Below are 27477 nucleotides of genomic sequence, written 5' to 3'. Positions count from 1 at the left end.
GTCCGGGCGGAACCACGTTTTATATATCTGCACTAAATATATTAGTTCCTACTCTAGATTATTTTATGATGTCTCCTAAAGCAAAACATATTATTATTATACAGTTGTAAACATATAATATACATTATTAATAGGCATTATATATTATGTATATGCTTAATTATATTATAAAAAAAAACAAGAACCAAGAAATGAATAAAATAAATTGGTTCCTTTTCATTTTAAATGTAATGTCTCTGTTTGATATTGAAACCAAAATATAAAATTAAAATCTATCTATCTATCTATCTATCTATCTATCTATCTATGAAATCATAAAATCATAATATATTTAGTTCGTCTTAACAGTTTTTTGAACAGCATCTTTTTATTATTAATTCACCAGTCAAGTTTTAAAAACCTGTATATAGTCCACAAATAAACAACTCCATAAAAGGTTACATTTTTATCCAATTTATTTGATATTTATCAACTGTATTTATTTTAATAACACAAGAAAGCATGTCATTGCAAACTGAAATGTAATTAATCAGTGCTTTGACAGCTACAATGCATTTTATATCATTAAGAAAAAAAGACCATTATAAATTAATTATCTGTTTTAACTGATCTGTGCAGGTGCTGAACAAACATATCTGTGTTCGGATCCTTCAGTGCAACTTTGAGGAATCCATATCTTCTGGCTCTGAGCTAAAACACAGCCAGAGCTTGTGTGATCCTTCCTGAGTTTGGAGAATGTCAGCGGTTTTCCATCAGTCCAGGACCACTGCTTTGGACCCCCTGTGAGCCCTACACAAACATAGGGGAAAGTTTACATTCCGTCTTTACAAAAAAGTACCGTACAGGATACACATCTCGTTTGATTACCAATCCAGAATGACTGCTTTCCAGCAAACTTCCATATCCACTTCATATCAGCCTTTGAGTGGATACTTGACAATTGACTTTCAAGCCTAAATGTTGGAGACACAACATTAATATTTAGTAGTGAAAAAGGCAAATGCATATATAGTATGAATCCATGCATATATATATATATATATATATATATATATTATATATATATATATATATAGAGAGAGAGAGAGAGAGAGAGAGAGAGAGAGAGAGAGGTATAACTTACAGCATGCAAGCATGTTGTGCGCTGCTCCAGCTAGCAACACCAGGCCCCAAAACATAACAGTTCATCCGGTAGTGAGTCCAGCCATTAGGACAACCTATACTAACAGACTTCTGAGACTTTAAAAAGAGAGGAAAGAATTATGTTAAGAAAGCTCATTATATTTGAGAAAGTACAAAAGAAAGTTAAAGAAAGTTCAATAGAAACTTTGAATCTATATTGATAGATAAGACATACGGTAGGACACAAAGTCAGAACAGTATAAAATGTACAATGAAAAAAAGAAACATTAAATATTGCCATGTGATGTTCTCTTTTTGATCTAAAAATACACAACAGCTAATTTACAGTTTAGGAATGAGCTTTAATACCTTGTGTTGTTGCACTCCTGAATCAATTACAAAAGAGGCTGAGTCCCGCTGGGGAGTTTCTACTGATTCAGCGTCAGCGGCATATCCCGGCCAGGTCCAGATGGGAGTGATCTCCAGTTCAGAGTGGACACGAGGTACTGCTACCTTTTCCTCTAGTCGCACTGGGATCAGTCCATGGAACTAACGGATGAAAGAATGATAACACTTTTTGAGTCCTGCACATGGCACATTATGATGTATGCATGCATGTATGTAAATGAATGCATGAATAAATGAATAAAATGTAATTTTAAATTATATTAAAATAAGAAATATTATTGGCAATATTCTGTATACTGAAACCAATAGATACATAAATATGAATAAATAAATAAATACTAATTATTGAAAAATAAACGAATAAAAAAAAATACCATACCAATAAACAAATAAAAATAACCCTAAATGCATAATAGTAATACATAAATATAACAACCATATAATTATAAAACAAGTACAATATTAAATAAAATGTAATATTAAATTACAGTAATAATGTTCTAAACACTGAAACCAATAGATATATCAATAAATATTAATACATAAATAAATAAATAATATTAAACAAATAAAATGAACACTAAATGCATAGTACTACTAATACATGAATAGGACAACCAAATAAATAATATAATATAATACCACAACTAAATAATACTACAACCAACCAACCAACCAAAATAAATAAATAAATAAACACTACTACTACTATATAATAAATAAATAAATATTACTAAGAAATAAACAATGTGGGAATAAATAGATAAAAATAAATACTAAGAATTAAATAAAGAAATAAAAACAATACTAAATATTGAATACTAATAAATAAATACTACTTATACTAAAAAATAAGACAAAAATAAGTCAAACAAATAAAACTTACTCTCCAAACTCTTTCTTGATTTCTGTTGTTCACTTCTGACATGTGTGCCTAAAACCACAATCAGATGTTAATCTTAAAGGGTTAGTTCACCCAAAAATGAAAATTCTGTCATTAATTACTTACCCTCATGTCATTCCACACCCATAAGACTTTCTTTCATCTTCAGAACACAAAGATCTTTTTTAATGAAATCGAAGAAATTTCTGTCCCTTCATTGACATTTTACACAACTTCCACTTTGATGCTTCAAAAAGTTCTTAAAGTGATTGTAAAACCAATCCATATGAATAGAGCGGTCTTAATCACTTTATATGGTGAACAGATTGAATTCAGGCTTTTTTTTCACATGTAAACATTCATCAAACATTCGTCATTCACAAACTCAAGCATGTTTGCTTGACGTGTGCGAGAACCAGTGAGGTTCATTGCATTGTTACGCAGCACGGTTGAGCTTCCAAAAGAGGTTTGTTCTCATCCGTACTTCTGTTTATGTTCGCTGATCAATGTTTATATGTGCATAAAATCCTAAATTCAACCTGTTCATCATATAAACCGCTTAATTCATATGGATTCGTTTTATGATCTCTTTATGAACTTTTTGTCAAAGACTCAGTTGTGTAGACTGTCAATGGAGGGACAGAAATCTCTCAGATTTAATCAAAAAGATCTTCATTTGTGCTCTAAAGGTGAACAAAGGTCTTACGGGTTTGGAACGATATGAGGGTTAGTAAATGATGACAGAATTTTAATTTTTGGGTGAACTAACCATTTAACAACTACTACTACTGTAATATTATTATTTTAATATCACATTAGGTATTAGATGAAGTAAATGTTGTAGCTGAGGTGACCTGGCTCACTCTGTGTCTGTTTCTGCCCAGAATCCTCAGCTGTCTTTGGCCTTGACTGTGAAAGACCTCCTGGTCCTGAGGTTCTCCCACGCTGAAATGGCTGAAGTCAGTGCGATATGGGACGTCCCCTCTCGGCGGATAGTTCTCCCAAAGGATTCCGTTCCTTGGGTCTGGAGTGTATTCCTCAAGTAGGGGTGGTTCAGGCTCTTGGACGTGTGGTGGGCTTTGGAAAGGATGTTGCTTCTCATCTTCTTCAACAACAAGGTCATCTGGATTACATTTGCCTGGAAGATGGAATTATTCTCAGGTTATATAAAAAAAGAGCAGAATGCGGGCTTGTAGAACTGCAAGATTTTAGAAGACGACTCCTTTCTACCATTTCTAGGATCCACAATCTCAACTGTGGCCTTGTTCCTCTGTCCCAAAACAGCATTTTTTGGAGTCTTCAAAACTACATCGAATTTCTCATGGTTCTCTTCTAGTCCATCATCTTTGAGGTAAATGTTCCACATTTTGACATGTACACCTAAACTCAAACATAAAGCGCAGATTAAGAATGTTTTCAAGATAAAAAAACAAAACAAACAAAAAGTACATGAGGACAGCTGAAGTTTGATGCGATAACCACCTGGATCAAACTGTATAAGACTGGCAGAACTGTGAGTAAAGTCTTTCCCGACTTTGGCTGTTCCCTCTTCCACCTGTAAGACAAAAGTATTTAATCAAACTCCATCTATGTAGGATAGTAAGGTTAGATAAGATATTTACCGGACCTGTATACCGATGTATGCTGGATCTTTGCTGTTCCCGCTGCGCAACACCTGCACAGCTAGAGTTCCTGCATTCTCACAAACACGATAACAGGAAGCAGACAGCTCCACACGAGACCACCTCAATTCCATCCTGTGTTGGCAGTTGAAAAAGCCAAAAATTACACTGGGTCTGAAATTATATTATCTAGAATTCAGACAGATTCCCAATCATATTTGGAAATGTGGAATACAAGCTGTCAACTGTCCTTCTTGTAACGAAAAATTAAATGAATAAATAAATACAGTATAAAATGTTTATTATTTATCTGTATCATAATTTATATTTTGTATATTTTTATTGTAATATATTATTATTTATTATATTAGCTTAAATATTTATGGTTTATATTTTATAAAACTGGCAAAAATCATACCAAATGACTCACTGAATTATTAATTTGATAGAAAAATAACACACACATTATATATTTATATATATATATATATATATATATATATATATATATATATATATATACAGCATTGGTTTCTGTAATTTGTATTTTCACATATTGTTATTGTAATTTTTATATTTGTATCATTTATTATGTTTATATATTAATGTTCATATTATATTATTATATAAAATATATAAAAATGCTGATATTTTTTACCGAATCAATCACTGTATTCTTAAAATAATATAATATCAAATACATAAATATAATTTATATTATTGCACACAAACATATATGTTCAGTGAAACATTTGATTTTGTTTTAGCATTTGAATATTATTTTATATATATATATATATATATATAATATATATAATATATATATATATATATATATATATATATATATATATATATATATATATATATATATATATATATTCATTATGAAATTAAAATTGGTAGTCAATTGGTAAAATTATTAGTCTTTTTTTAAAGGTTCAGATGTGTACTTTTTTTGTCCATTTCAAGCAATCTTGGACCTTCCCAAAAAGTAAATTAAAAAGCATTTTTCTAATTTTAGAAAATACAGAATACAGAAAGAGTAGTATTTCTTTCTTCCTTTTTAAACTTTTAAAGGTTACTTATGCACCTTTAACGTTCAGTAACCGCACGGTGCACATGAGAGGAAAAAGTTTATACTGATATCTAAACAAATGATCCATAAAAGAGAATATATGTACACTTCAGGAAGCATAGTGTTTCCTGCAGGGTCTGTGACTTGGAACTCAAAGCTGTCTGCTGTCAGTTCCATATCTGCAGCTATGACATAGCGCACTGCTTTCTGGTCCAGATCCTTCTGGGTAAAGCGTCCTTTGATATAGGCGCCTAAAATAGGAAGAAAATTCATTATAATCTGGACACAATCTGTGAATATTAATAAGGCATTCATCAGTGACCCGTGCACCTGCCTGTGAGGGCATTTTCAAGGTAACCGAAGTGTGGCGGCCTTGTGATTGTGAACTCGAGCGTGTCGTCTGGACTGTCTGGATCTGAGGCTTGCAGTTCTTTGAAGGTGATGTAGATGCCCTGTTTGCCATCCGGAAGATTCTCCACGGTACTTGGAATCCCTTTGTTTACAATACTGGGTGGTGTTTTGTCCATTATCTCTATCTGTGAAGATTTCATAGCTCAGTACAATCTACAGAGAGCGGCCATTTAAACTGCATTCATGCTGCCCTACCACTAGAGGGAAGCATTACAGTATACAAAGCAATCATTTCATAGACATTGCTCACTGTAGTTTAAATCTTATCAAGTGCATTTGCCTTTTTCTTATTTATTTTTTTTTAAATGTAAATAAAATTTTATTAACAGTGGACCTATTTCAAAAAATTATGAACAAATACAAAAAAAAAAAAAAAAAGAGAAAAAAACAAATGTTATTATAAATTAAATATAAAAAAATGTACATTAGAGACCAGGACTAGCTGTCACACTTTTTATTACAATAAACATTTCCGACGTTTATTTTTTAAAGTCAAATCACTGTAGTTTAAATATTGTAATGTTGTGTATTTGCGTTTTCCTTGTCTGATTTAATAGATGTAAATACACACCTTATTTAAATATTAGTATTTATTTAATACATTAACATTAATAAAAAAAATTAAAGATGAAAAATATATATTTTAAGTGATTTTGTAAAAAAAAAGAAAGAAAAAAAGCAAGTGAACATAGTTTTAAAAGAATTATTATATACACATATATTTATGTCCACAAATACTGTGACTAATAAACTGCATATATGTATAACATCAAAACAAAGTACATGTGACAACTTGCCCCAGTAAAAATGACAATTAAAACTCCTTCACTTGTTTTCAAAAAAGCTAGTAAATATAATGATAATGTTAACATTTTAGTTTAGAGGACAGAATTCACAGAAAATATTCTAATTTAAGAGGGTTTAAAACCGCTGCCATCAAAAACACATTTGTGTCATTTGAGCTTTGACTTGAATGTGACCGCTATCACTCCCTCTATAATTTGGTTCAAAAATATTGATGTTTATAAAATGGCGCAATACTAGCCTACATTTATTGTCTACAAGAAAAATCATAACTTAAGCCTCCTTAAAACACAATTTGTGCTATTGTTGTGTCGTATGTATGTATTATCATATGTAAAGTCATGTGAGGGGAGAAATGTATATTATTTATGATCATCCCGGTCTCAGGGGTCGGCAGTTAGACAGCACGCGCCGCATTTTTGCCTCAACTTCAGCAAGCCAAGTGACGGTGTGCGCGCTCCCGCGGGGCGCGGACAAAGTTTTCGGCTGATTCACCTGTGCAGGCGGGAGCGGTTTTCTCTCTCGGTAGCACAGAGCTGGATGTGCTGGCCAGCGCGTTTGCCGCCTCGCTGACCGCTTCGACGGAATATTAAATTGGGGCGCGGGCCTCGAGAGAACGACGCTATGACATGGTGAATGGCACCGGACCTGCACGAGCACCTGGCCAACGAAGCCTTTCCGTTTAACATGCAATACAACAGGGAACGCATTGTTAACCCGCTGCTCTCCTGCTGGGCTCAGTAGTCTGTGTGGAAGCCGTTTATTTGACAGTTATGTTAACTATGATACAGAAAAGAAAATGTTTTCCTCACAGAAAAAAAAAAAAAAGACAGAAGCTGTATGGCAAACTATAGTATAACGTAGCCTCATAATTAGTTTTATTATGATTTTAAAGGCTATAAGAATAGATTATACAATTTTGTTGCTTTTAGCCCAAATTTGTTAGCTTTGAGTCTATGCTAACCCATAAAAGCTGACACCTTTCACCTTTATGAGCTACATAAACATTTAAAATTAGGGTTTTCTCATCAACAAAAACTAAATCAAAATATTAATGACTTATCCTGCACTACACAGATTTTTTGTCCAATCAGATGATCCCTACAATTAGAATGCTCCTCCCCTTAATGCTATCTGCAGTCACTATGGTATTTTGAAGTAATAGTTTTACCATGTTACCTTTTTTTGTAAGAGGTTGCAGTAAGAACCTGTATTTTATTAAAGTATGTTGTAGTTGTACCTATTTACATATTTTAGAATATTTCCTAGTTTTTATTTCCCCAAATAAAAAACAGCCTACCTGTATGGTAAAAACAGCAGGTTCACTCTTCAGCTGTCCATACTCCAAATAACCCGTGTTAGTTCCATCAGTAGGCTGAAAGGTGAACCTGTCGATCTTGGCTCGTCCATTTAGATGCTGGTAAGCTAGATCCATGTTGTTGATGTCCAGTTGTGTGAAATGAGGCTTAGAGAGGGGTAATCCTTTCAAAAGCAACTTTCCATATTGTGGGCTTTGAATAATGACATAGGTGAGATTCTCCATAGCTGTGTCTGGATCAGTCAGTTTCAAGTCATTGTTGGAAATGGTCTTCATAGAGTTCTCTGTGAGTTCAAGGCCTTTGTTGATACTCAAGGTTGGTGGAATACGGTCACTGTGTTCCACAGTGAAAAGAATAGTACCGCTTCTGGACGTCACACCATTGGTAACGACAAAGCTGCATGAGAGAACATATTTTGCGTCATAAAAGTGGTAGAAAATTTCTGATGTGTGTACAGTTTATTGAGGGTATAACTCTTTTGTTACATTGCTTTTAGTAAAACCATTATAAGCCACTCAGACATAACCATAACCTTTAACCATAGTAAAATCACAGTAACGCACAGCATCTCATGCCTTATCGCTTTATTGTAAGGTCAGTTTTACAGGATGTTCTGAGCTGTTGCCCTCACCCAACATGGTTGATGTGTTGGAGCAGAAAGACAGGACAGGGAGGGGTGCGAGTCGAGCAGAGTCCCCATTCCACCCTCTGCCAAGCCAATCTGCCTCCCAACACATATTGCCCTGAAGCTGATAATTGCCAGCCATGGTAAACAACACGACTGCCACCTCGCACTAGACTCGCAACCAAACACGCAGGTCCACTCTTCACAGCCAAACTGGTGCAACATCTGGCATTGCCATTGTCCCATATTTGCTCGGTAATTGTGCCCAGGGATCCCTGTCTCTGACTACATCTCTTACCAATGCCAGGCCGAGTTATTACTCTCTTAATAATGGCCATTTATCATCAGCTGTCATGGCAGAGCAGAGGGAGACACGAAGCTCCCCGAAAAAAACAGTCTCCCTGTCTCTTTTGGCCCCGCTGTCGGCCTAGAGTTTGACACACAGGTGTTTGCTCAGGTGTCTCTCCTGATCAGGAAGACCGGCTGTCGCAAGCTGCATTTTTTTTTTGTTTCGGATTAACACAAATACAAGCTGTGAAGACACAAAAACCATTTCAAACAATAAGTCTGTTAGATATTATGACCAAGTTTTTCCCTAGTCTCTTGTGATTGTGTCGGAATTGCTAATTGAAAGTACTCAGGGCCCACATGACTGACGCTGTAGTGTCCATGTGCTGTGATTGGACCCCATACCACCCCATGCTGTGCTGACTGAACACATTGGCACAGACTGCTCCCTACCCTCTCCGAAGGGCCACTCGCCCCTTGTCAGGCTTGGCTCAGGAAGGTTTGTTTGCTCCCAGATGACCCAATGATGAAACCAAGCCAGAATTTTGGGTGTCAAAGATTCACACGAGAAAGGCAGCACAGGTCAACTGTACGCTCCGACTGAAGTCAGCCTTCTGCCAAATTGGCTGGAAACCCATGCAAACAAAGCAAAAATTATCCTTTTCATTTTTCCAGTCTCTTGCTTTTACATAATTTCATATTAAAAATACAGAGGTGTTGCCGTCTATGGGCTTGAGCAAATTTGGGTGGATGAACACAAAGATAGATTGATAGATCGACAGACAGACAGATAGTACAGATACAGATAGTACAGACAGACAGACAGACAGACAGACAGATAGATAGATAGATAGATAGATAGATAGATAGATAGATAGTACAGACACAGATAGCTAGGTAATACAGACAGATAGATAGATAGTACAGACAGATACAGACAGACAGACAGACAGATATAGATAGATAGATAGTACAGTCACAGATAGCTAGATAGTACAGACAGAGATAGATAGATAGATAGATAGATAGATAGATAGATAGATAGATAGATAGATAGATAGATAGATAGATAGATAGATTTGGCCTTACAGTCTACTATAATTTAAAAATAACAATGAAAACCACTGACCTGAAAGAATCACGGTCAGCAAAACGGTTGTTGTCATGAGTGTAGCATATCCGGTTGGCAGCCACATCCATCTGGGAGAAGGAGAGCACTGGAACCCCTGGAATTTGGACCATGTGCAGGTGACCATGTTCAGGTGGGACAGATACGGTGTATATAAGCTCATTTGGCTTGCTTCCACTGTCTGTGGCTGTCAGAATGTCAGTGGTCAGAATGACTCTCTCTCCCTCCATCAAGGTCACAGGTTTAGTGATTAGAGCAATGTCACCTGTATGTGGCAGGAAAGTCAATTGTGATAAAGAGGCATAGAGATATATACACATTTACATACATATTTGTAAAATGTGTGTGTACATGAAGCTTTGAATAATGTAAGCGTGTTAAGTCTAAAGGAAGTTGTGTGTGATTTGTTTGTGACAGCAGGGACAGTACTGGGATCTAGGGCCTGGACTACAGATGTTTGGCCCCAGCTCTGTTAATAATTCATGCTGGCCGTTTAAAGGTGGCTCATCCTTTGCGGCAGAACATTCTCACCTCTGTTCCTCCAGGATAAGTCAGAACGGAGCCAAGAGGACAATGGCTGCCATGCTTCCATGTTCACCCAACTGGCAAAGTCATTTTGGCCATAGGGAAAGCCAATGTTTTTAATTATACATGCACAGATTTAATCTGTCAACATAGTTGTTTTTTCTTAGACTTTGATTGAGGGAAAAACAAAAGCAGCGATGACTGAGTCACAAAATGTAAACTGGCCTGTCACTATGCCAGGGCTATAAATTCACAGGATTTGGACGGTAATAATATGTCACTGCAGTCTGCCGAACTTCATAACCCTGGTGCTTCAAAACTGAAAAATAAATGTAAGGTGTGAGCCTATGTTAAATTGTTGGTTTTGAGCCACGCTGAGTTCCTACTAGGTGTATAGTTATTTTATTTTGTTCACAATAAAACTTACCCTTTTGAACAGTGCGGACAGAGATGAAGAAACTCTGTGGAGGAGTTGTGTTTTCCCCATCACTGAGAACAAAGTGAAACCTGTCATGGCCTTTGAAACCGTTAACTGTAGTGTGAGTGTACCACAGGCGATTCATCTCCACATCTTCCTGGGTGAAATTCTGACCTGGACTCAGATCAATCCATCCAGCTTCTGTCTGCAGAAAATCACATTATTACATACACTCTTGAAGTATAGAGAGTCACACTAAAGGCTGGAAATGGAATACACTACATGACTTCTGCCCAGGTTTTTTAACTGATTTGAATTCTGGAGGAGTTTGCGCTAGTTGCCAAATGTCAAAGCCAATCATTTGCCAGATATTTGAGCTGAATGAGGAGCATGTTTCAGTGTGATTTTGTTGTGTTTGGAGTGACTTGAAATTCTGGTAGTGTTTCATGGAGTCTATGATGCCCACTTTTTCCTCTGTAAGCATTTGCAAAGTCAGCAAGTTTATGACTAGTGTTTTAATTTATTCAGATTCAGAAGTCATGTAGTGTGTTCCAGTCTTAAAGGGTTAGTTCACCCAAGAATGAAAATTCTGTTATTAATTACTCACCCTCATGTCATTCCAAACCTGTAAGACTTTCGTTAATCTTCGGAACACATGAATGATGCACAAAAACAAACCTCATCTGGAAGCTCAACCATGCTGCATAAACAATGGCGTTCATTCTCGTGTTACGCAGAATATTTGAGATTCCCGAAGAGATTTGTTCTCGCGCATCATTCAGATTCGGTTGAGGTTCTGTTTATAGTTACTGATCGATGTTTATATGCGAGTAAAAGCCTAAATTCAATCCATTCATCATAAAAAATGAAAATTTGGACTAAATCGCTCAATTCACATGGATTCGTTTTACGATCTCCTTATGAACTTTTTGAAGCATCAAAGTTGCAGTTGTGTTGGCAGTCTATGGAGGGACAGAAAGCTCTCAGATTTCATCAAAAAAAAAAAAAAAAAACTTAATTTGCGTTCCGAAGATGAACAAAAGATTTAGGGGTTTTGGACGACATGGGGATGAGTGATTAATGACAGAGTTTTCATTCTTGGGTGAACTAACCCTTTAAGGAATAACAAAGGACTATTTGTCCATGCTAACCCTGAGTTGTAGGTTGCCAAATCTGGGACCTGCATTGAGGATGTAGAGAATATGGTTGTTGGGAGTGTCATTATCTCCTGCCTCCAGCACTACACTGGAGATGACTCTCTTCTCCAGGGCCTCGACCTCCACACCTGCATTTCTAAGAACAAAGATCGAGACGCTTTGGACACTAAAGGTACTGGTGCCAAGTCTGCATGCTAAAATCCGGAATCCTAAATAAATAAATACACAAACAGCTGCTTCTAGAAGGAAGGGACGCAAGCAGGACGGGCCTGTTATCCTAATCCATGAGGAGTTTGAAACAAGGAAGCAGGCATCTGCCAAAAAGACACATTACTTCTGCTGTTGTGGAGTTTACATGCACACCCTCAGATCTTGCTGATCTTGGAGGAAGAAGATGGAATAAAAATGAGCAATTTACTCAAGGATGTAAGTTAATTCCCAGTTACTCAGTCAGGGAGACAGATTCCCCAGCCACATGTGCAATACAGGTTGTGTTGAGCCCCCCTTCCATAAACCCCATCCAGGATTGGCCTCCCCCTTCTGTTCCTGTCCAGTCTCCACCACTAAAAACCCTCCCCCGTTCCCGCTTTCATCCGCCTTTTTGGCTCTGAATTTGTCCCAGGGCGTCCTTACTTTAGTAGCCATGGCTTTTCATCATTGACTGGTATGATGCGGACACACGCAGTCCCCTGGACTGTGTGCCCACCATCTGTCAACTGTATGGTGAAAGCGTCCTTGAGGGTTTCTGTGTCGTCATGCATATACATGATCTTCATTCCTATAGATTGACACAAGAGAGAAACATTCAATGTTTTAGTGGATTAAGAGTTTTGTGACATTTATACATATACATAACTGTCACTAGGCACTTGCTTCCTGGTGGCCTTTTACTGAAACAGCTAGTTCTACCACTACTACCATGGAGGATACCAGTGTACACATTCCATTTTGTCAACGACCTGCTCACCTTTGTTTCTATGCCTCTTTATCACTCGCTAACAAGCAAAGCTGTGCAGTCACCAAGTACCTCATGCACGGTGACATAATTGCGCAGAGAGCAGTTGGAAAGACTTTCCAGATGAAGCAGAAGCACCACAGGCACACTGTGACCTTTGTCTACTGCAACATCTGTTCTGCAAGCCTGGATACCCACAGTGAAGTCACAGAGGGGTGGCTGGACCAGGGAAGTGACACTGTCCTCACAACCTTCCTCAAGAAGCAGATAGTGGTAGGGGGAAAAGTTTTGTGGTACAACAGATCATGTGGATTCCAGAACTGACCTTGTTGTAGCTCCTGCAAGGTGAAAGACTGGATTGCTAAGGTTCGTTGGAGGACCTCTGGGTTCAAGTTTTTGTAACGATTCATCTCAAGACCATATATGCCATTGAGCAGTGTGCCATGGGTTGGGGGAATCAGGATGGTCATGGTAAGAGTATCTGCTGGAATATCAATGTCCACTGCATTTAGAATATCAGGACTGAGGTCTTTCATCCCTCCCTCCATGACCTATCGAGAGGTGTGGGGCAAGACAAAAGTTAGCCGACAGTTTGCTTATCATATAATTTTGTCTCCAAAAAAGATATCTTACTGTGAAGTTGCTAAGTAGCAGTGATGGGGTCTCATCATTGGTAGGGTTGATGATGACATAGAAGGGCAATGGTACTGATCTCTGAATCCCATCACTGACACTGATGGTAAAGATGTCTGCTGTAGGCTCCACACCCTGGTGCACCGACTGGACATAGTTGATGAAACCCGAACTGAGATGAAGCTGGCTGAAAGAAACTTTATTTATACAATATGACTTAGTGGTCTGAAAGATAAGGTCTTATACTAGGACATTTAAAAAGGGCACAACAAAATATAAATTGTGATTTTGCCAAGTAGGTCATCTTCCTGGATTTTAGGAATAGAGTTAAGGATAGTGGCTCAGGGTTGGTGTTGGGACTTAAAATTCTGTGTCTCAATCTCTTAAATGCCATTTCAACAGATTTGAACAGTTTTTTAGGGTCCAAAATATATATATATGTCAAAAAAGGAAAAAAAGGACCTTTTTCCTCCAAATATCTTTTTTGTGTGTTTTTACAGAAAAAAAGAAAGTCAAATGGTTTGGAACAAATGAGGGTGAGTAAATGATGACAGGATTTACATTTTTGGGTGAAATATCCCTTTAAGTACATATAAACAAGGTTGCTGATTAATGTTAAGTTTGAAGTTAGGGATAGAGGAAGTGGACAATGTTTGTTGGACAGGAATGTTGTTCCATGGCCAATAAAAAATGTTAATACACGAACATATCCTGCTTGGCATAATTCACAGTCATTGGGTATGTTTACAGAGCCTCAGGAATACCACTGACCCACTTGGAGCCCAGCATTGCTTTTCTCAAAGCCAGGGGATGGAAGGGTGTTCTCCAGGAATCCATATTGTGGTGGGGTCACCAAGTGAAACATGAGCTGGTCTGGATGACTGTCAGGATCAGTGGCCATCAACACACCCCCACACAGACATGCACTGGCACCCTCATCCACCACAAACATGTTACCTGACGGAACAATATACAGCACAACATACAGTAAGTAGTAATATTGGCAGTAATTCAGAGATCTCATTTTAGTGAGCTGAAAGTGCCTTCGCAGAAGCATGCTTATTTTTTTTTTCCTCAAGAGCGTGTCCCAATATTTTTCTTCTTCCTCTAATTTACAGGCAGCTCCCCTCGCTCCCTTTTTTCCTCACGCCTGCTATGCCACCTCACTAACACTCCCTCTCTTCCCCTGCACTCTCGCTCGGCTCTTGGCCAGCCCGCTGCCACCTGGGTGTTGATAAAGCCATCATGCCAATGCTTACTGGCATCTGCTTCCATTTACTGCACTGATAAATAATGAATGGAGAATGGGCACTGATGAGGTTGTGCTTGGATAGAGCTCGGAAACAAGGGGAGGAATTAATGACCGCCAGTCTGGAGTAAAAGTGATAAAACTCGTCCCTTAGCAAGGCAAGAGCTGGATTTTCCTTGTGTTCCTTTGCTTAAAGCTCTTATGCCAACCCAGTCTTTATTCAATGCAAATTAATTAAATGACTACTTTTTCCTCACAAACCAGTCTAGATCTCCTACACGGTGGCAACATAGGAAAATCCTCCTTTTTCTGATGGGGATTAACCGAATTAGGAGATTATAATTGTGATTGAATGAGAAAAGGGATAGAAGACACAATGAACATGTCGTCTTTTCCAAATGTGGGACTATCTATTGTCTTTTCCTCGGTGTCCCTATTGTCCAGTTGTTCTCACGGGAACATGTATCTCTTTCTACTGTGGTTTTTCACCACACATGCTCTGCTCTCTCCCTATAATCCCAAACAGCTGTGTGTACGTCTGCCGCCCCACATGCACTAAAGACAAGCATGCTAGGATTTCCTGCGAATGTCCCACCGGCAGTTAGCTACCGTCTTCTGCTCATTGTCTTGCTCTGGTCACTGTTCTCCATTGATAACTGCAAAGTTTCTGGCATTAAGAGTGAAATCCCCATCTTGGCGAGAAGTCTCCAGCACCCTGCCTCGAAATGTATGTACAGGGGAATGAAACGCTCGCATTAGTGACACTCCCTGAGCTGGGTGTGTAAGACAGTGATTAAGTGATTCATTCACCAGTCTGCGGTCCATCACCTGCCCCCAAAAATTCCTGGTTGCTTGATTTAAGCGGATTGTCATTACGATGAATTAATTGCACCTTAGCCAAATGCTCTGCCGATTAAATCTAGATTAGAGAGCATCTTGTTTTAATCCATTCAGTCCCTCAACACAAAGCAGTGCCAGTATATGAAATGTCTTTTGTCCACTAAGAGATTTACTACAGGCCCTGTGGTAGACGTTTACCCAGCGTTATTGTTGGGACCTGGTTGTTGACAGGCATCACAGTGATGTTGAGGTCATAGACCGGAAGCGTGCCATGCAGGGGGACAGGTGGGGGGACAGCATCCTCCTGGCAGCAGCCATCCATTGTTCCAGCCTCTCCATCTGACACAATAAGAGTGACGGTGTCCAAGACAGGATCTGGTCCAATCTCACCACCTAGTGAATGAGGAAATGTATGTATGTTCATTTAATTAATAAAAAAATCTGACATTTAATTTACTATCAATCATTAGATATTCACTTTAAAGCTCGTTTCAAATATCTCTCATCAACAGACTATGCTATATATAGCATATTTCAAAATTAATATCCATTTTTCATACTGTACATTATAATATTGTGATGGCTAAAATTACTTGTAGCATTTAAAACTATTCTATTTGTGTGTGTTTTTTTTTTTTGAAAATATAATATTGTATCTATATGATATCTGACGATATTAAATAATAAAAAAATTACAAAAATATTATTTATTATTTATATTATTATCAGGCTGATACTGATAAGCTATCACACTTTTTTTTTTTTCAAACAATAGGTGAATATTTTGCTAATATTATGACATAAAAGCATTACAAAAGACCACTCATAAACTAACTTATTGCACATTTTCATTATATTTTCCTAAAACTATGTGCAGCACACCCACATGAAGTGTGAAACAGGCCTACGGTAAGTGACACCTAATTTTCATGTATCAAGTATCACTAACTAGCCTCCTGTCTTGGGTATAACCTGTGTGCAGGTAGAAGATGAGCCCATTGAGCACATCCAGCTGGGAGAACTTGTCCACGGTGACCCCATTTCGCTGTAGCACCCCACGTGCAGGTGTTCTGGCAAGCATGTATGTTAGCCGAGAGTCCTCGCTGTCAACATCTGTAGCAGAGAGGTACTCAACCGTAATTTGGACCTGACCCCCCTCTTTGCAAGACAGTTCAGCCCTCAAGTTGGAGCCTAACTGTGGGGGCTCGTCGTTCACGGGCAGGATCTAATAAAACATGCAAATAAGAAGCACTAAGGATGCATTGTAATAAGAGAACGCTACAGTCAAACCAAAAATCATTCAGACACTATATATTATTATATATATATATATATATATATATATATATATATATATATATATATATATATATATATATATATATATATATATATACATTATATATATACATATACATTATATATATATATATATATATATATATATATATATATATATATATATATATATATATATATATATATATATATATATATATATATATATATATATATATATATATATATATATATATATATATATATATATATATATATATATATATATATATATATATATATATATATATATATATATATATATATATATATATATATATATATATATATATATATATATATATATATATATATATATACTGCACTGATAAATATATTCCTATATATATTTACTAGTGGGTGCAGGACACTATAGTTAATTTATGTATGTGTTAGAAAAATAAAGTAAACTGTGACATATTATTCCTAAAAATTCTTCATACAGTTGACTACCAGTAAAACTGATAAAAATTTGGGACCAAAAATTCTTCAGACACTTTGACATGACCATGTTTTGCGTGGTCAGCGTTATCTGACATTTTCTGACACAGTTTAACTCTGTACGGAAGAGGATTAGGGCCAAGCAATAATAAAAAAATAAAACCATCTCGAGATTGAAGTTGTTAAATTTTGAGAAAAAACTCTTTAAATTTCGAGATAAAAGTCGAGATAAAATGTTGAGAATAAAGTCATTAAATTACGAGAACAAATTCGTTAAATTATGAGAAAAATGTCGTTAAATTTCGAGAAAAAAGTGGAGATAAAATGTTGAGAATAAAGTAATGAAATTATGAGAAAAAAGTCGTTAAATTAAGAGAAATTTGTTAAATTACGAATGACTTAATTTTAATTTACTTAACTTAACTTTTAATGACTTTATTCTCATAATTTAAAGACTTTATTCTCAACATTTTTATCTCGACTTTTTTCTCAAAATTTAATGACATTTTTCTCATAATTTAACAAATTTGTTCTCATAATTTAACTACTTTTTTTCTCGTAATTTAATGACTTTTTTCTCGTAATTTAATTACTTTATTCTCAACATTTTATCTCGACTTTTTTCTTGAAATTTAACGAGTTTTTTCTCATAATTTAATGAGTTTATTCTCAACATTTTATTTCGACTTTTTTCTCGAAATTTAACAACTTTAATCTCGAGATGGTTTTATTTTTTTTATTATTGCTTGGCCCTAATCCTCTTCCGTAACTGAGATCTTGTCATATTTTTTTTTTTTTTTTTTAACTATAGTGAATAAACTGTATTAATGAATGAAATGTTCAAGGTGTCTGAATAAATTTTGGTTTGACTTTATATGGAAATACAATTATCAGTACATTTTTTTTTTTTTTTTTTTTTTGAAACAGAAGAAAATTACCTGAACAAAAAGCATTCCATGTGCAGAGTTGATTCCATCTGTGATAGTAAGGCCAACGCTATCCTTCAGGGTCTCAGAGTCATCATGAATGTATCTATCGCCAAAGAGAGGGTATTGTTATATATAATGTTCAACAGATCATAAAATCTTTTCAGATTTTAAATTTTACAAAATTAATTTCTAGTTCATTTTTTTTCAATTCATACCTGACCCTCAATGCTTTAAGATCCTGCAGACTGAAGCTGTCTCCCTCTAGCAGTGCCGTGCCCAGCAGCTCCAGTCTTCCATGCTGGGGTCGAGTCTTCACATGTACCCTGAGCTGATCTTCTGAACTGTCCACATCCTGCACCAACAGGTGCTCCTCCATCAAGAAACTACCGCCACCTTCCTCAACCCTCAGCAAGTTAGTGAACATCTATGAATGAAGGTTTGGGAATTTTAGATTTATGTTTGAAAAACCGATTACATAAAGCTTGTTGTGGAATAAATACTGACTTTTAGACTTTCCACATTGGATTGTAGATATACCCTAGCTGAATGAGGTAAATGCCATCATAAAGAGAGCAGATGACATTTCATCATCAAAAACCTGATGATGTCCAATGTAAAATCTTCATCTTAAAGCAAAACCACGTGAGAACCACTGCTCTAATAACTGTGACTTTACCTTTTCTATCCATTTGCAACTTCTAATTAGCAAACAAGGTGGTTCTTGAGAATGCTGGACCATAGTAACAAAGAAAATGAAAAACCCTAATAAAATAAGGAGTAAGCAACTCACTTCTGGGGCCTGGTTGTCAACAGGTGTGACTGTGATATTGAAGGTGAGTCCCGTGAGAGCGCCGCCCTGCTGGTCACTCACAGAAAACACAAACTGCACAAAAAGAGGCTCAGGGCCAATATCCTCTATTGGAGGCATGTAAGCCACTTTGTGGTGGTTCACTGCATGCTGCAGAAGACAACAATGATAACATCTTACTAAACAGACATGTATTACAATAGCATACAATAACATGAGTATTACAATAGCATGCAGCCTTTAGGGAACTGATTTGTGTGCATGTTTCAGACCTGGGTAAAGGACTTAAGTACTGGAACCATTGCATCTTTTTTCATGGAGTTTGTGCTGTCAGTATAAAACAGCCTGCCTGCATCTGATAACCTGCAAGAATTTACAACAGCATTAAAATGAACATTAAAAGACCCATATTCTTAATAATATACTGTACAATATATATACACATCATTATTACTGTCATAGGGAGGAAATGCATAAGCATACCTGGTGTTTCCTGGACTAAAGCAAGGATGAGTGACAACATACATAAGGTCATTATCCGACTGCTCTGTATCTCTGAAGTGCAGATGGCTTTGAGTGATGTAAACAACTTCGGTTTCCTTCACTGTGATGGAGCGAACCGTTTCGGAAACTTCCTCAGGTAACTGGTCCTTCACTGGAAACACGTGGATCACCACAGTCTATTTTGAAGAGGTACAAAGCAAACATTCCTGTTATTAAATTCCATTTCAGTGTGAATATTTATAAGAAAACAGATACAAAGTTACATGTCTGTCCGATAGATTTGGAGGCTGATGGACATCTGACAGGATGAAATCAAATGAGTCCTCAAACACTTCCTCCCCTGAGTGCTTGTAGAGGATTAGACCTTGAAAAAGGTCCCTCTGCAGGAAGCTCTTCACTGGGACACCTGGTTGACATGACATCATCTAATGTAAGTCACCTCAGATAAGTTGAAACTTACTGAAATATAACCCATGTTGGCATTAAATCCAACTGACCTGGTTCATGTGGAGAAGACTTTTTAACCAGCTGTCCTGCTTTGGGAAATGTAATCAGCTGATACTGAATGTAGTCATCGCTGGAGTCCAAGTCTGAGGCCATCAGCATGTACTCCTCCACCCTAACCATGCCACCTTCTTGGACCTCAAAGGCCACGTTATTGATTAAAAAAGGAGGGGTGTCATCTTTCGGAAGAACATAGATGGGGAATTTGTGTCTGATGCTGTGGCGGCCATCTGTGATTCGGAAGACAATGTAATCCCTGGTGGTGTCGCTGTCCGAATGATGATAGACCACAACGCCCTCTCTGAGATCCTTGACCTTAAACATGAAGCCTTTTCCACCTTTGGATGAATAAGAAAGGATTGGTTACAAAATATTGTTTGGGCCTGTTTCAATGTTTGATAAATTAAAGGTCAATTCCAGGTCAAGTTAAAGGGATAGTTCACCCAAAAATGAAAACTCTGGATTGATTTACTGTACTCATGTCGTTCCAAACCTGTATGACTTAACTTTCTTCTGTAAAACACAAAAGATGTTTCGAAAAAATGTGTTTTTGAAAAAATGTGTTTTTTCATTCTGTGTTTTTTGTCCATAGAATGAAAGTAAATGGGGTTGAATGTTGTTGTTGCTTTCATTTTACGGATATAAACAGTTGTTTGTGTGGACAATAATGTTGACAAGTAGTCAATATAATCTGAAATTATTTTCAAACCCATCTTTACTACTGTATCATTTGCAATTTCATTCATTGAGCTCGATGCAATTGTGAAAAGTAAGTTTTGTTTTTCGCCTGAAGGCACAAACGTTGGCTCTGGCTTCTCCCTGTTGCGAAAAAATAAAAAGAAAGATGGCGTCCTTCCCAGGCAATGGCTGCTGCCCACAGTGAAGCTGAGTTTCTCTTGCTTGCCAGGGAGACAGAAGGGCAAGGTCACCAGACAGATTGAATGATGACTGGTTGCACAGCAAACCTAATTAGCAACTTTATCAGGGGGAAACGGCCACAAGTCCAATGGAGAAACAAGTAAGTAATTGGGCCCAAAGGTGGCTGTGGGCATCAGGCCCAAAAAAACAGTCTCCATATAGATACCTGACACAAGAGGACATTGAGCGGCAGCTTTCCATTTGGCCGAAGGCTGACTGAAGACTTTCCCAAGGGTCGGAGTCCCTGAGTTCGAGGTCTACGTGAGCAATTCCCAATCCACATGTAGGTTCTCAAGAGAGACCAGTCCATTCTGGACCAGAACTTGCTGTTCAGCTCAGTCTTTGTGTAGTAAAATGAGGTGCGTTTGGAGTGGATTTGGAGCCAAAATTATGGGACGATTCTATTCTCAGCCAGAGGGATCACAAAGCAACACATCAACCCTAAAAACGTAAACACCAATTAAATGAAGGGTTTGGCTTAAAGCAGGAGCTGCTGTTTGAGTAGGCTGGAGGCTTCTGCTGATCAGGTGGTCTTCTTTCAGGGAATGACACAAGGAACGGGGCCATGGGCCTGGAAATCCTCCAAACCAGGAAATACAAAAACAACCTACCGCAGCAAAACATCCCATTCAATCCCTGAAATCGCTATTTGGCCTGTTCCTTCCAACAAACCAAAGATTTAGAGGAATAGTTCACCCAAAAAACTATTACACACATCATGTCATTCCATACCTGTCTTTTTTCTGCTGTGGAACACAAAAGAGGTTTATGTAACTAAATTTTGTTTTAGACTTCATTGACTTTCATTTAAAAATGGGGGGGGGGGGTTCAAAATACCTCTTTCGGTGAAATATCCCCTCATACAGTGCTTCTGAAACTCTGGAACATTCCCATGAATAAAACTTTTCAGATAGACACAGTTCTCAAAGCTTGCTAAGATAATGGTCTGAAGGAAGAGAAATGTCCTTGTGTTGGACATCTGGCATGAAATGCCATAAGTCTTTACAATCTGCTTCGTTCAGGGTCTGTGCAAGCAAAAGTCTGCTGGAGTGGAAGGACAGCCGCTATGGCTCTAAAGACATCTTTGGTGGACGGCCCCTGGCAAAGTGTCGCCGAAGCATTTTACACCTGATTAGCAAACCATTGCAGGCCACCCGGACATATGTTTCTTGAATGATGCCCACATGATGAATGGTTAACACATGGATAGAGAAGGAATAAAAGAGCGGGTTTACACTTACTATGACAAATCAGTTAGACAAAAGGTCTTGGGAATTGCATTTGGATTGGCTTATATTTTCAGAGAGGTGATAGATTAGATTCCTTTACCTCTAACACTTAAGTGTCCATTAAGAGGGCCATCCATAGCTATCAGGGTGACGGCATCTATGTTGTCGTTATCAACAACCTGTAGGTGCTCCCATGTGATTGGTCTTGATTGACCTTCCAACAAATCCAAGCCTGTAAGGATAAACATGTTCAGCCTTATTCTCTCATTTAGAAGATGATTTATTTTAGCAAATGTGCTAATGTACCCATATTCCACGAGACTCGAGGGGCGTTGGTCTCTGCAGTGCGGATAGAGATGTGCATCAAGATAGGAAGACTCGGCACAAATGAGCCATCGATGGCCTGAAACTCAACCTAGACAAGAAATGAAGTAAAAAGCAAATAATAAATAAATATGATAACATTTTGCTGAATTTTATGTTATTTTAATGGACTTTGACATTTCATTTTTTTTTTTTTCTGAAACAATGGTTTGAAGTCATATTAAATATGAATTAATTATTTTGATAGATAAGATGCAAACAAGCACAACAACAAAATATACAGTGTCAACAAGGGTACACTGAAATGTACATATTACATATTAGAATCTAAACATTTTATAATACTTCTACACATTTATATATTATGAATTTAAAATTTAAAAATCTAAAGGTTTATAGTAATGTTTATGATACTTTTTCCACAGTATAAAGAAGTATTTTAGTATTATTTATTTACTATTATAGTATTCATTCATATTTTGAATTAACTTTAAGTTTAGTGTAAGTTTTAGTAATTTTGTTATGTTATTTTTTTATATTCCTATTTAGCTTTAATTTATTTCAGTTTCATTTTTAGTAATTTTAGTACTTCAGCTTTATTTTAGTTAGTTGCCATGGCGACATTTCTAATTTTCATTCATGTGTTTCAAGTTTAAATTTTTCATCTAATATTTATATTTTATTTTAATTTCGATTAACAAAAAATCTATTTTTAATAGTTTTAGTTAATAATAACAACACTGGTATAAAGGGGTCTTTATAGAAATAATACACTCTAAAAAATGCTGGGTTAAAAACAACCCAAGTTGGGTTAAAAATGGACAAACACAGCGATTGGGTTGAATCTTTAACCCAATCTGCTGGGTAGTTTTATGTAACTCAACTGATGTTTAAAAATTACTTTATTGATCACTTAAAATGAACCCAAAATAGGTTGGAAAGTAACATTTATTAATATGTTTAATTAATAATAATTAAATAATAAACATATATTAAATTGCTTTTTAATGAATGTTCATCTTTTGATTATTATTGTTGCCTCTAGTAATTATGTGTCTGATTTTTAATTTCCAACCTATTTTGGGTTCATTTTAAGCCAGCCATATAGTCATTTTTAAACAATAGTTGAGTTAAATAAAACTACCCAGCACATTGGGCAAACATTTAACCCAACCGCTGAGTTAAAACAACCTAATCACTGGGTTGTTCTTAACCCAGCATTTTTTAGAGTGTATATTTGTAATAATATTTAAAAAAAAAAAAAAAATAGAGTAATAGTCATGTTTTTTGATCTCATGTTTTGACAGGGAAAAAAAATAAATTTGCCTTTTAAACTTCCCTGAACAACAGTTTATCAGCACTTACTGACCTCATAGTTCCTCCTGGCTGTGTGACTGCTGTTTGGGGGCTGATAAGCGATTTTCATCTCATTCAGGTCTTGCCATGAGAAGGATGATGCAGTTTTAGTGTGATCGTCCAAATTAGTTATATATCCCTCTTCTGGTGGTTTGGTCACATTAAAGATGAGTTGGGCCTGAGAGGTCTCATCATCTTTGGCATCCAGAGCAGCAGTGGTCATGGGGGTGAGGATGAACTGATCCACCTCCAGGATGAATGTAGACATGAAGGCAGCCTGGGGGGGTTGGTTCTGCATGGCCCCCTGGATCAGTACAGGTATCCAGATACTCTCAGTCTAACAGAGAAAAAGGAAAGGAGAACATTCAGTGGCCTGTGTTATGTTTTCATACAAGCCTGATTCTGATGCCGTTTTACCTCCACCAATGCTCGGGAGTTCTGGTCCCTAAACTCCACCCTGATTGGGATGTAATCAATCTCAGGTGATGGAGGACTGAGATGCTGGTACTTCAGACCTGAAGTGAGGAACTCGCCGCAGTCGGTCTTCAAGAACTCTACTTCCCTTGTGTTGTGGTCACAGGCTTTATTTCCAGGGCAGGTGATTCCAGTGTGACGTCCTTGAAAAGTTTGAATACAGATGTATTGGTTTTGTAAAAAATATCTTTAAAAAAAAAAAAAAAAAAAAAAAATCAAAAAGTGTAATGTGGTATAACCATTAAGTTCTCTCCATATTTTCATGTTAACATATTTTAATAATTAGTTTCAAAAAAGTTTTTAAAATAAAAATATTAAGATAAAAGTATTTTTTTTATTTTTTTTTACAAATATAATGAATTATTAATGTTTTAGGGTGTCGCACCACATGCCATTTAATTTCAAATAATTTAAAATATGTTAATAGACTTTGACACACATGAGGATCCTGTTCAATGTTTCTTTACTGCACGTTGTTTGTGTACTTACCTAAAAGAAATACTGGGTAATATAAGGTAAGGTTTAGGGATAGGTTCAGGGTTAGTACCTAGTTATTATTACCCAATTATAATAACTATAATACCAATATAATTGTAATCACTGTAATAGGTAGATCATATGTACATGGGGAACAGGACTGTAAAATAAAGTGCTACCCATAATTATGTCTGTTACACTACCTGAGTTGGATTTGGCAGACAAAATCTTTTAAAAAGTTTCATTATTAATTTTGTCATACCTTTTCTTGGTCCAGCCTCAGTGGCTAACATTGTTTCAGGATCCTCAACGACAAGTTGACCAAGCATTGGGACGTTGATCTCAGGGCTGAGAAGACGTACTGTGCAGATCACATCAGGCTGGGTTTTAAAGGTAAGGACACTACTGTTGATGGCATTGGAAAGGCTGTAGAACTCAGGAACCACCAGAGGAACACTTCCAAGCTCTGTGTGGCTCCTCTGAGGTTCCACCACATGTACCTTTAGTAGCACAGTCTCAACAAAAGTCTGGGTTTCTGTAAACCTGAACACAGGAAAATAAAAAAGCATTTTAGTATGGAAATTACATTAGGCCTTGGTATTTCTTGGTTTTTTTGCAGCTCTCAAAAGCCCTAATTGAAGTAACAGCCGTAAAATGTTGATGTTGGGCAAGTATAATGACCACACAATGTTTCACCTGTAGACCCTCAGCATAACCGTGTCCTCCTCAAGGAGAGGACTGCCATTGTGTACATATTTCACCTCGTCAGATAAGAACTGGCAGTCAAAAACCTGGAAAACAATACAATTAATTGTCCTGTTTTATATATAAAAGCACAATGTGCTGAATCTGGATTTGTTTTGTTAGTACCTGAGGAGTCAGCTTCCCCACTCTTTGTGTGACAGGCTCAGTAAGCACCACTTCTACCTTACAGGCCTCAGATATCCCATCCGTGTGAAACTGAAGTTCACCAGCCGTGACAAACACAGACTGGCCTCTGGCTACCCGAAGACCTGCATTTAACCGAACCAGACTCGAAGCTTGGACATGTGACCACAGATGACTCAAGGTGAACAATGTCAAAGCGAGAATAAACACCCCCATCTTTCTGGTCAGTTGCTTGATATCTATGATTATCTTCTTCAGATGAGCCGTCTTGCTCTCATTTCCAACAGAATGCTGCATGAAAATAAAGAATGAGGAAAATAAACCAACAAATATGTATTAAATAGTACAATTCTTACATTCATTAAACGTAAAACGTAAACTTGGCAACTAACTGAAATAAAATGTTTAAGTTGTAAACTACTGAACTTACCCAAGCTAAATGGACATAGAAATTAAAAATTAAAATAATAATTAAAAAAAAAAGAAAAAAAAAAAAAAAAAGATCATCATAAAACTAAACTAAATACTGAAAAAAACGAAAGATTAAAAAAACTAATAAAAATGACAAAAGCACATAGCAAAAATACTAAAACTCAAAGGTGCTCTAAGCGATGTCAAGCGTTTTTAAGCCAAATTATTTTTTGTCACATACAGCAAACATCTCCTCACTATCCGCTAGCTGCCTGTCCCCTGAACACACTGTAAAAAAACGCGGTCTCTGTAGTCGCCACAAGCTCCGAAAACGGTAATAAAAACAAACTGGTGCAGCCTGGACCACAAAACATAATAAACACGCTCCAGCCAATAACCGACAAGAATGATTTTAAATGCATGTTCATGACTGTTTCAGGAAGCACGGAGGGGAGGGGGAGGAGGAGGGAGGGTCTAGCTAGCCTCTGTTTTGTTTGACAACACTTTGAACGTCAACAGAAAGTTACTCCACCCAGGATCGCTTAGAGCACCTTTAAGTTAAAATAAACTATGTTAAAATGAAAAGCTAATTTAAAATATTAATGAAAACTATAGTATATGAACAATACTAAAATAACACTTGCTCTTAAGTTAACACGCATCTAAAACCATTTTGATTACATGGGGTCTAAAGCTAAAACTATGTGGCAACAAAAGGGTTAATCAGTCTCATGCTGCCTCAGTGCTGGAAATGGAATCAAGCATCAAAGAGCATGTGAACTGCAGTAATGTTATTGTTTTCTATGCAGAAAAACATCACATGTGCTACCAGACAGAGGTTTTGATACAAGCTCAAAGTTTTAGCCACATTGAACTTTTCATTGCTCAGTAAAAATGTAATTGTGCTAAAGGACTGTTACAGTTAAATATGCACTTATCGTGTTGTTAACACAGTCTTACCTCATGGTGCAAACATGCTCTCAAAAAACGGTTTGTAAATGTTTTGACATTCGAGAGCAGCTTCAAGCTTCAGTAAATGATCTAGATGTTTTAAACCTGCATGTTTAAACATGATTCATGCACTCTTTACGTAAAAAAACACAGATGCTAGGGTGGGTGTTCAGACAAATAATCAACCTCTTTCTGAGAAGACAATAAAAAGCTCTTAGAGAAAATTGGTAACTAATAAAAAGCAACTGTTCATGTTAAGAACCAATAAAATTTAGTCAGGAATTTAGTCCTATTTTCTAAAACATCTAAAAACACAAAACCAAAGATGAAGAGACAATACAGAAGAATTCTTAACATACCGACAGCTGAATCCAGAGTTGGCCTGTAGTTCCTTCAGTGTGTGTGGAACAGAACAGTTCAGCCCTCCTCAAACAGTGGAGGTTTACCCTCAACTGCCCC

The 27477-nt window shown here is 36.8% G+C and overlaps 1 protein-coding gene across 1 annotated transcript; it reads right to left on the bottom strand.

Moving 5' to 3' along the window:
* Positions 1-459: 459 nt before the first annotated feature.
* frem1b (Fras1 related extracellular matrix 1b) lies at positions 460-25872 on the bottom strand. Its single transcript, XM_067398639.1, is given in 35 exon segments — positions 460-789; positions 868-953; positions 1124-1239; positions 1492-1671; positions 2417-2464; positions 3277-3551; positions 3644-3793; positions 3896-3968; positions 4041-4170; positions 5220-5364; positions 5448-5649; positions 7629-8043; positions 9690-9954; positions 10642-10833; positions 11780-11925; positions 12423-12567; positions 13070-13295; positions 13378-13574; positions 14149-14334; positions 15665-15859; positions 16439-16691; positions 18184-18277; positions 18390-18598; positions 18965-19157; positions 19244-19345; positions 19466-19662; positions 19750-19892; positions 19984-20328; positions 22238-22369; positions 22444-22552; positions 23831-24154; positions 24235-24456; positions 25029-25311; positions 25465-25559; positions 25639-25872. Coding segments are annotated over 35 exon segments (6495 nt in total). The 3' UTR covers positions 460-601.
* Positions 25873-27477: the final 1605 nt, after the last annotated feature.

Source organism: Chanodichthys erythropterus, chromosome 10, assembly GCF_024489055.1.
Source record: "Chanodichthys erythropterus isolate Z2021 chromosome 10, ASM2448905v1, whole genome shotgun sequence".
In the NCBI taxonomy this organism is placed as follows: domain Eukaryota; kingdom Metazoa; phylum Chordata; class Actinopteri; order Cypriniformes; family Xenocyprididae; genus Chanodichthys; species Chanodichthys erythropterus.
This window is presented reverse-complemented; position numbering and strand designations above follow the sequence as displayed.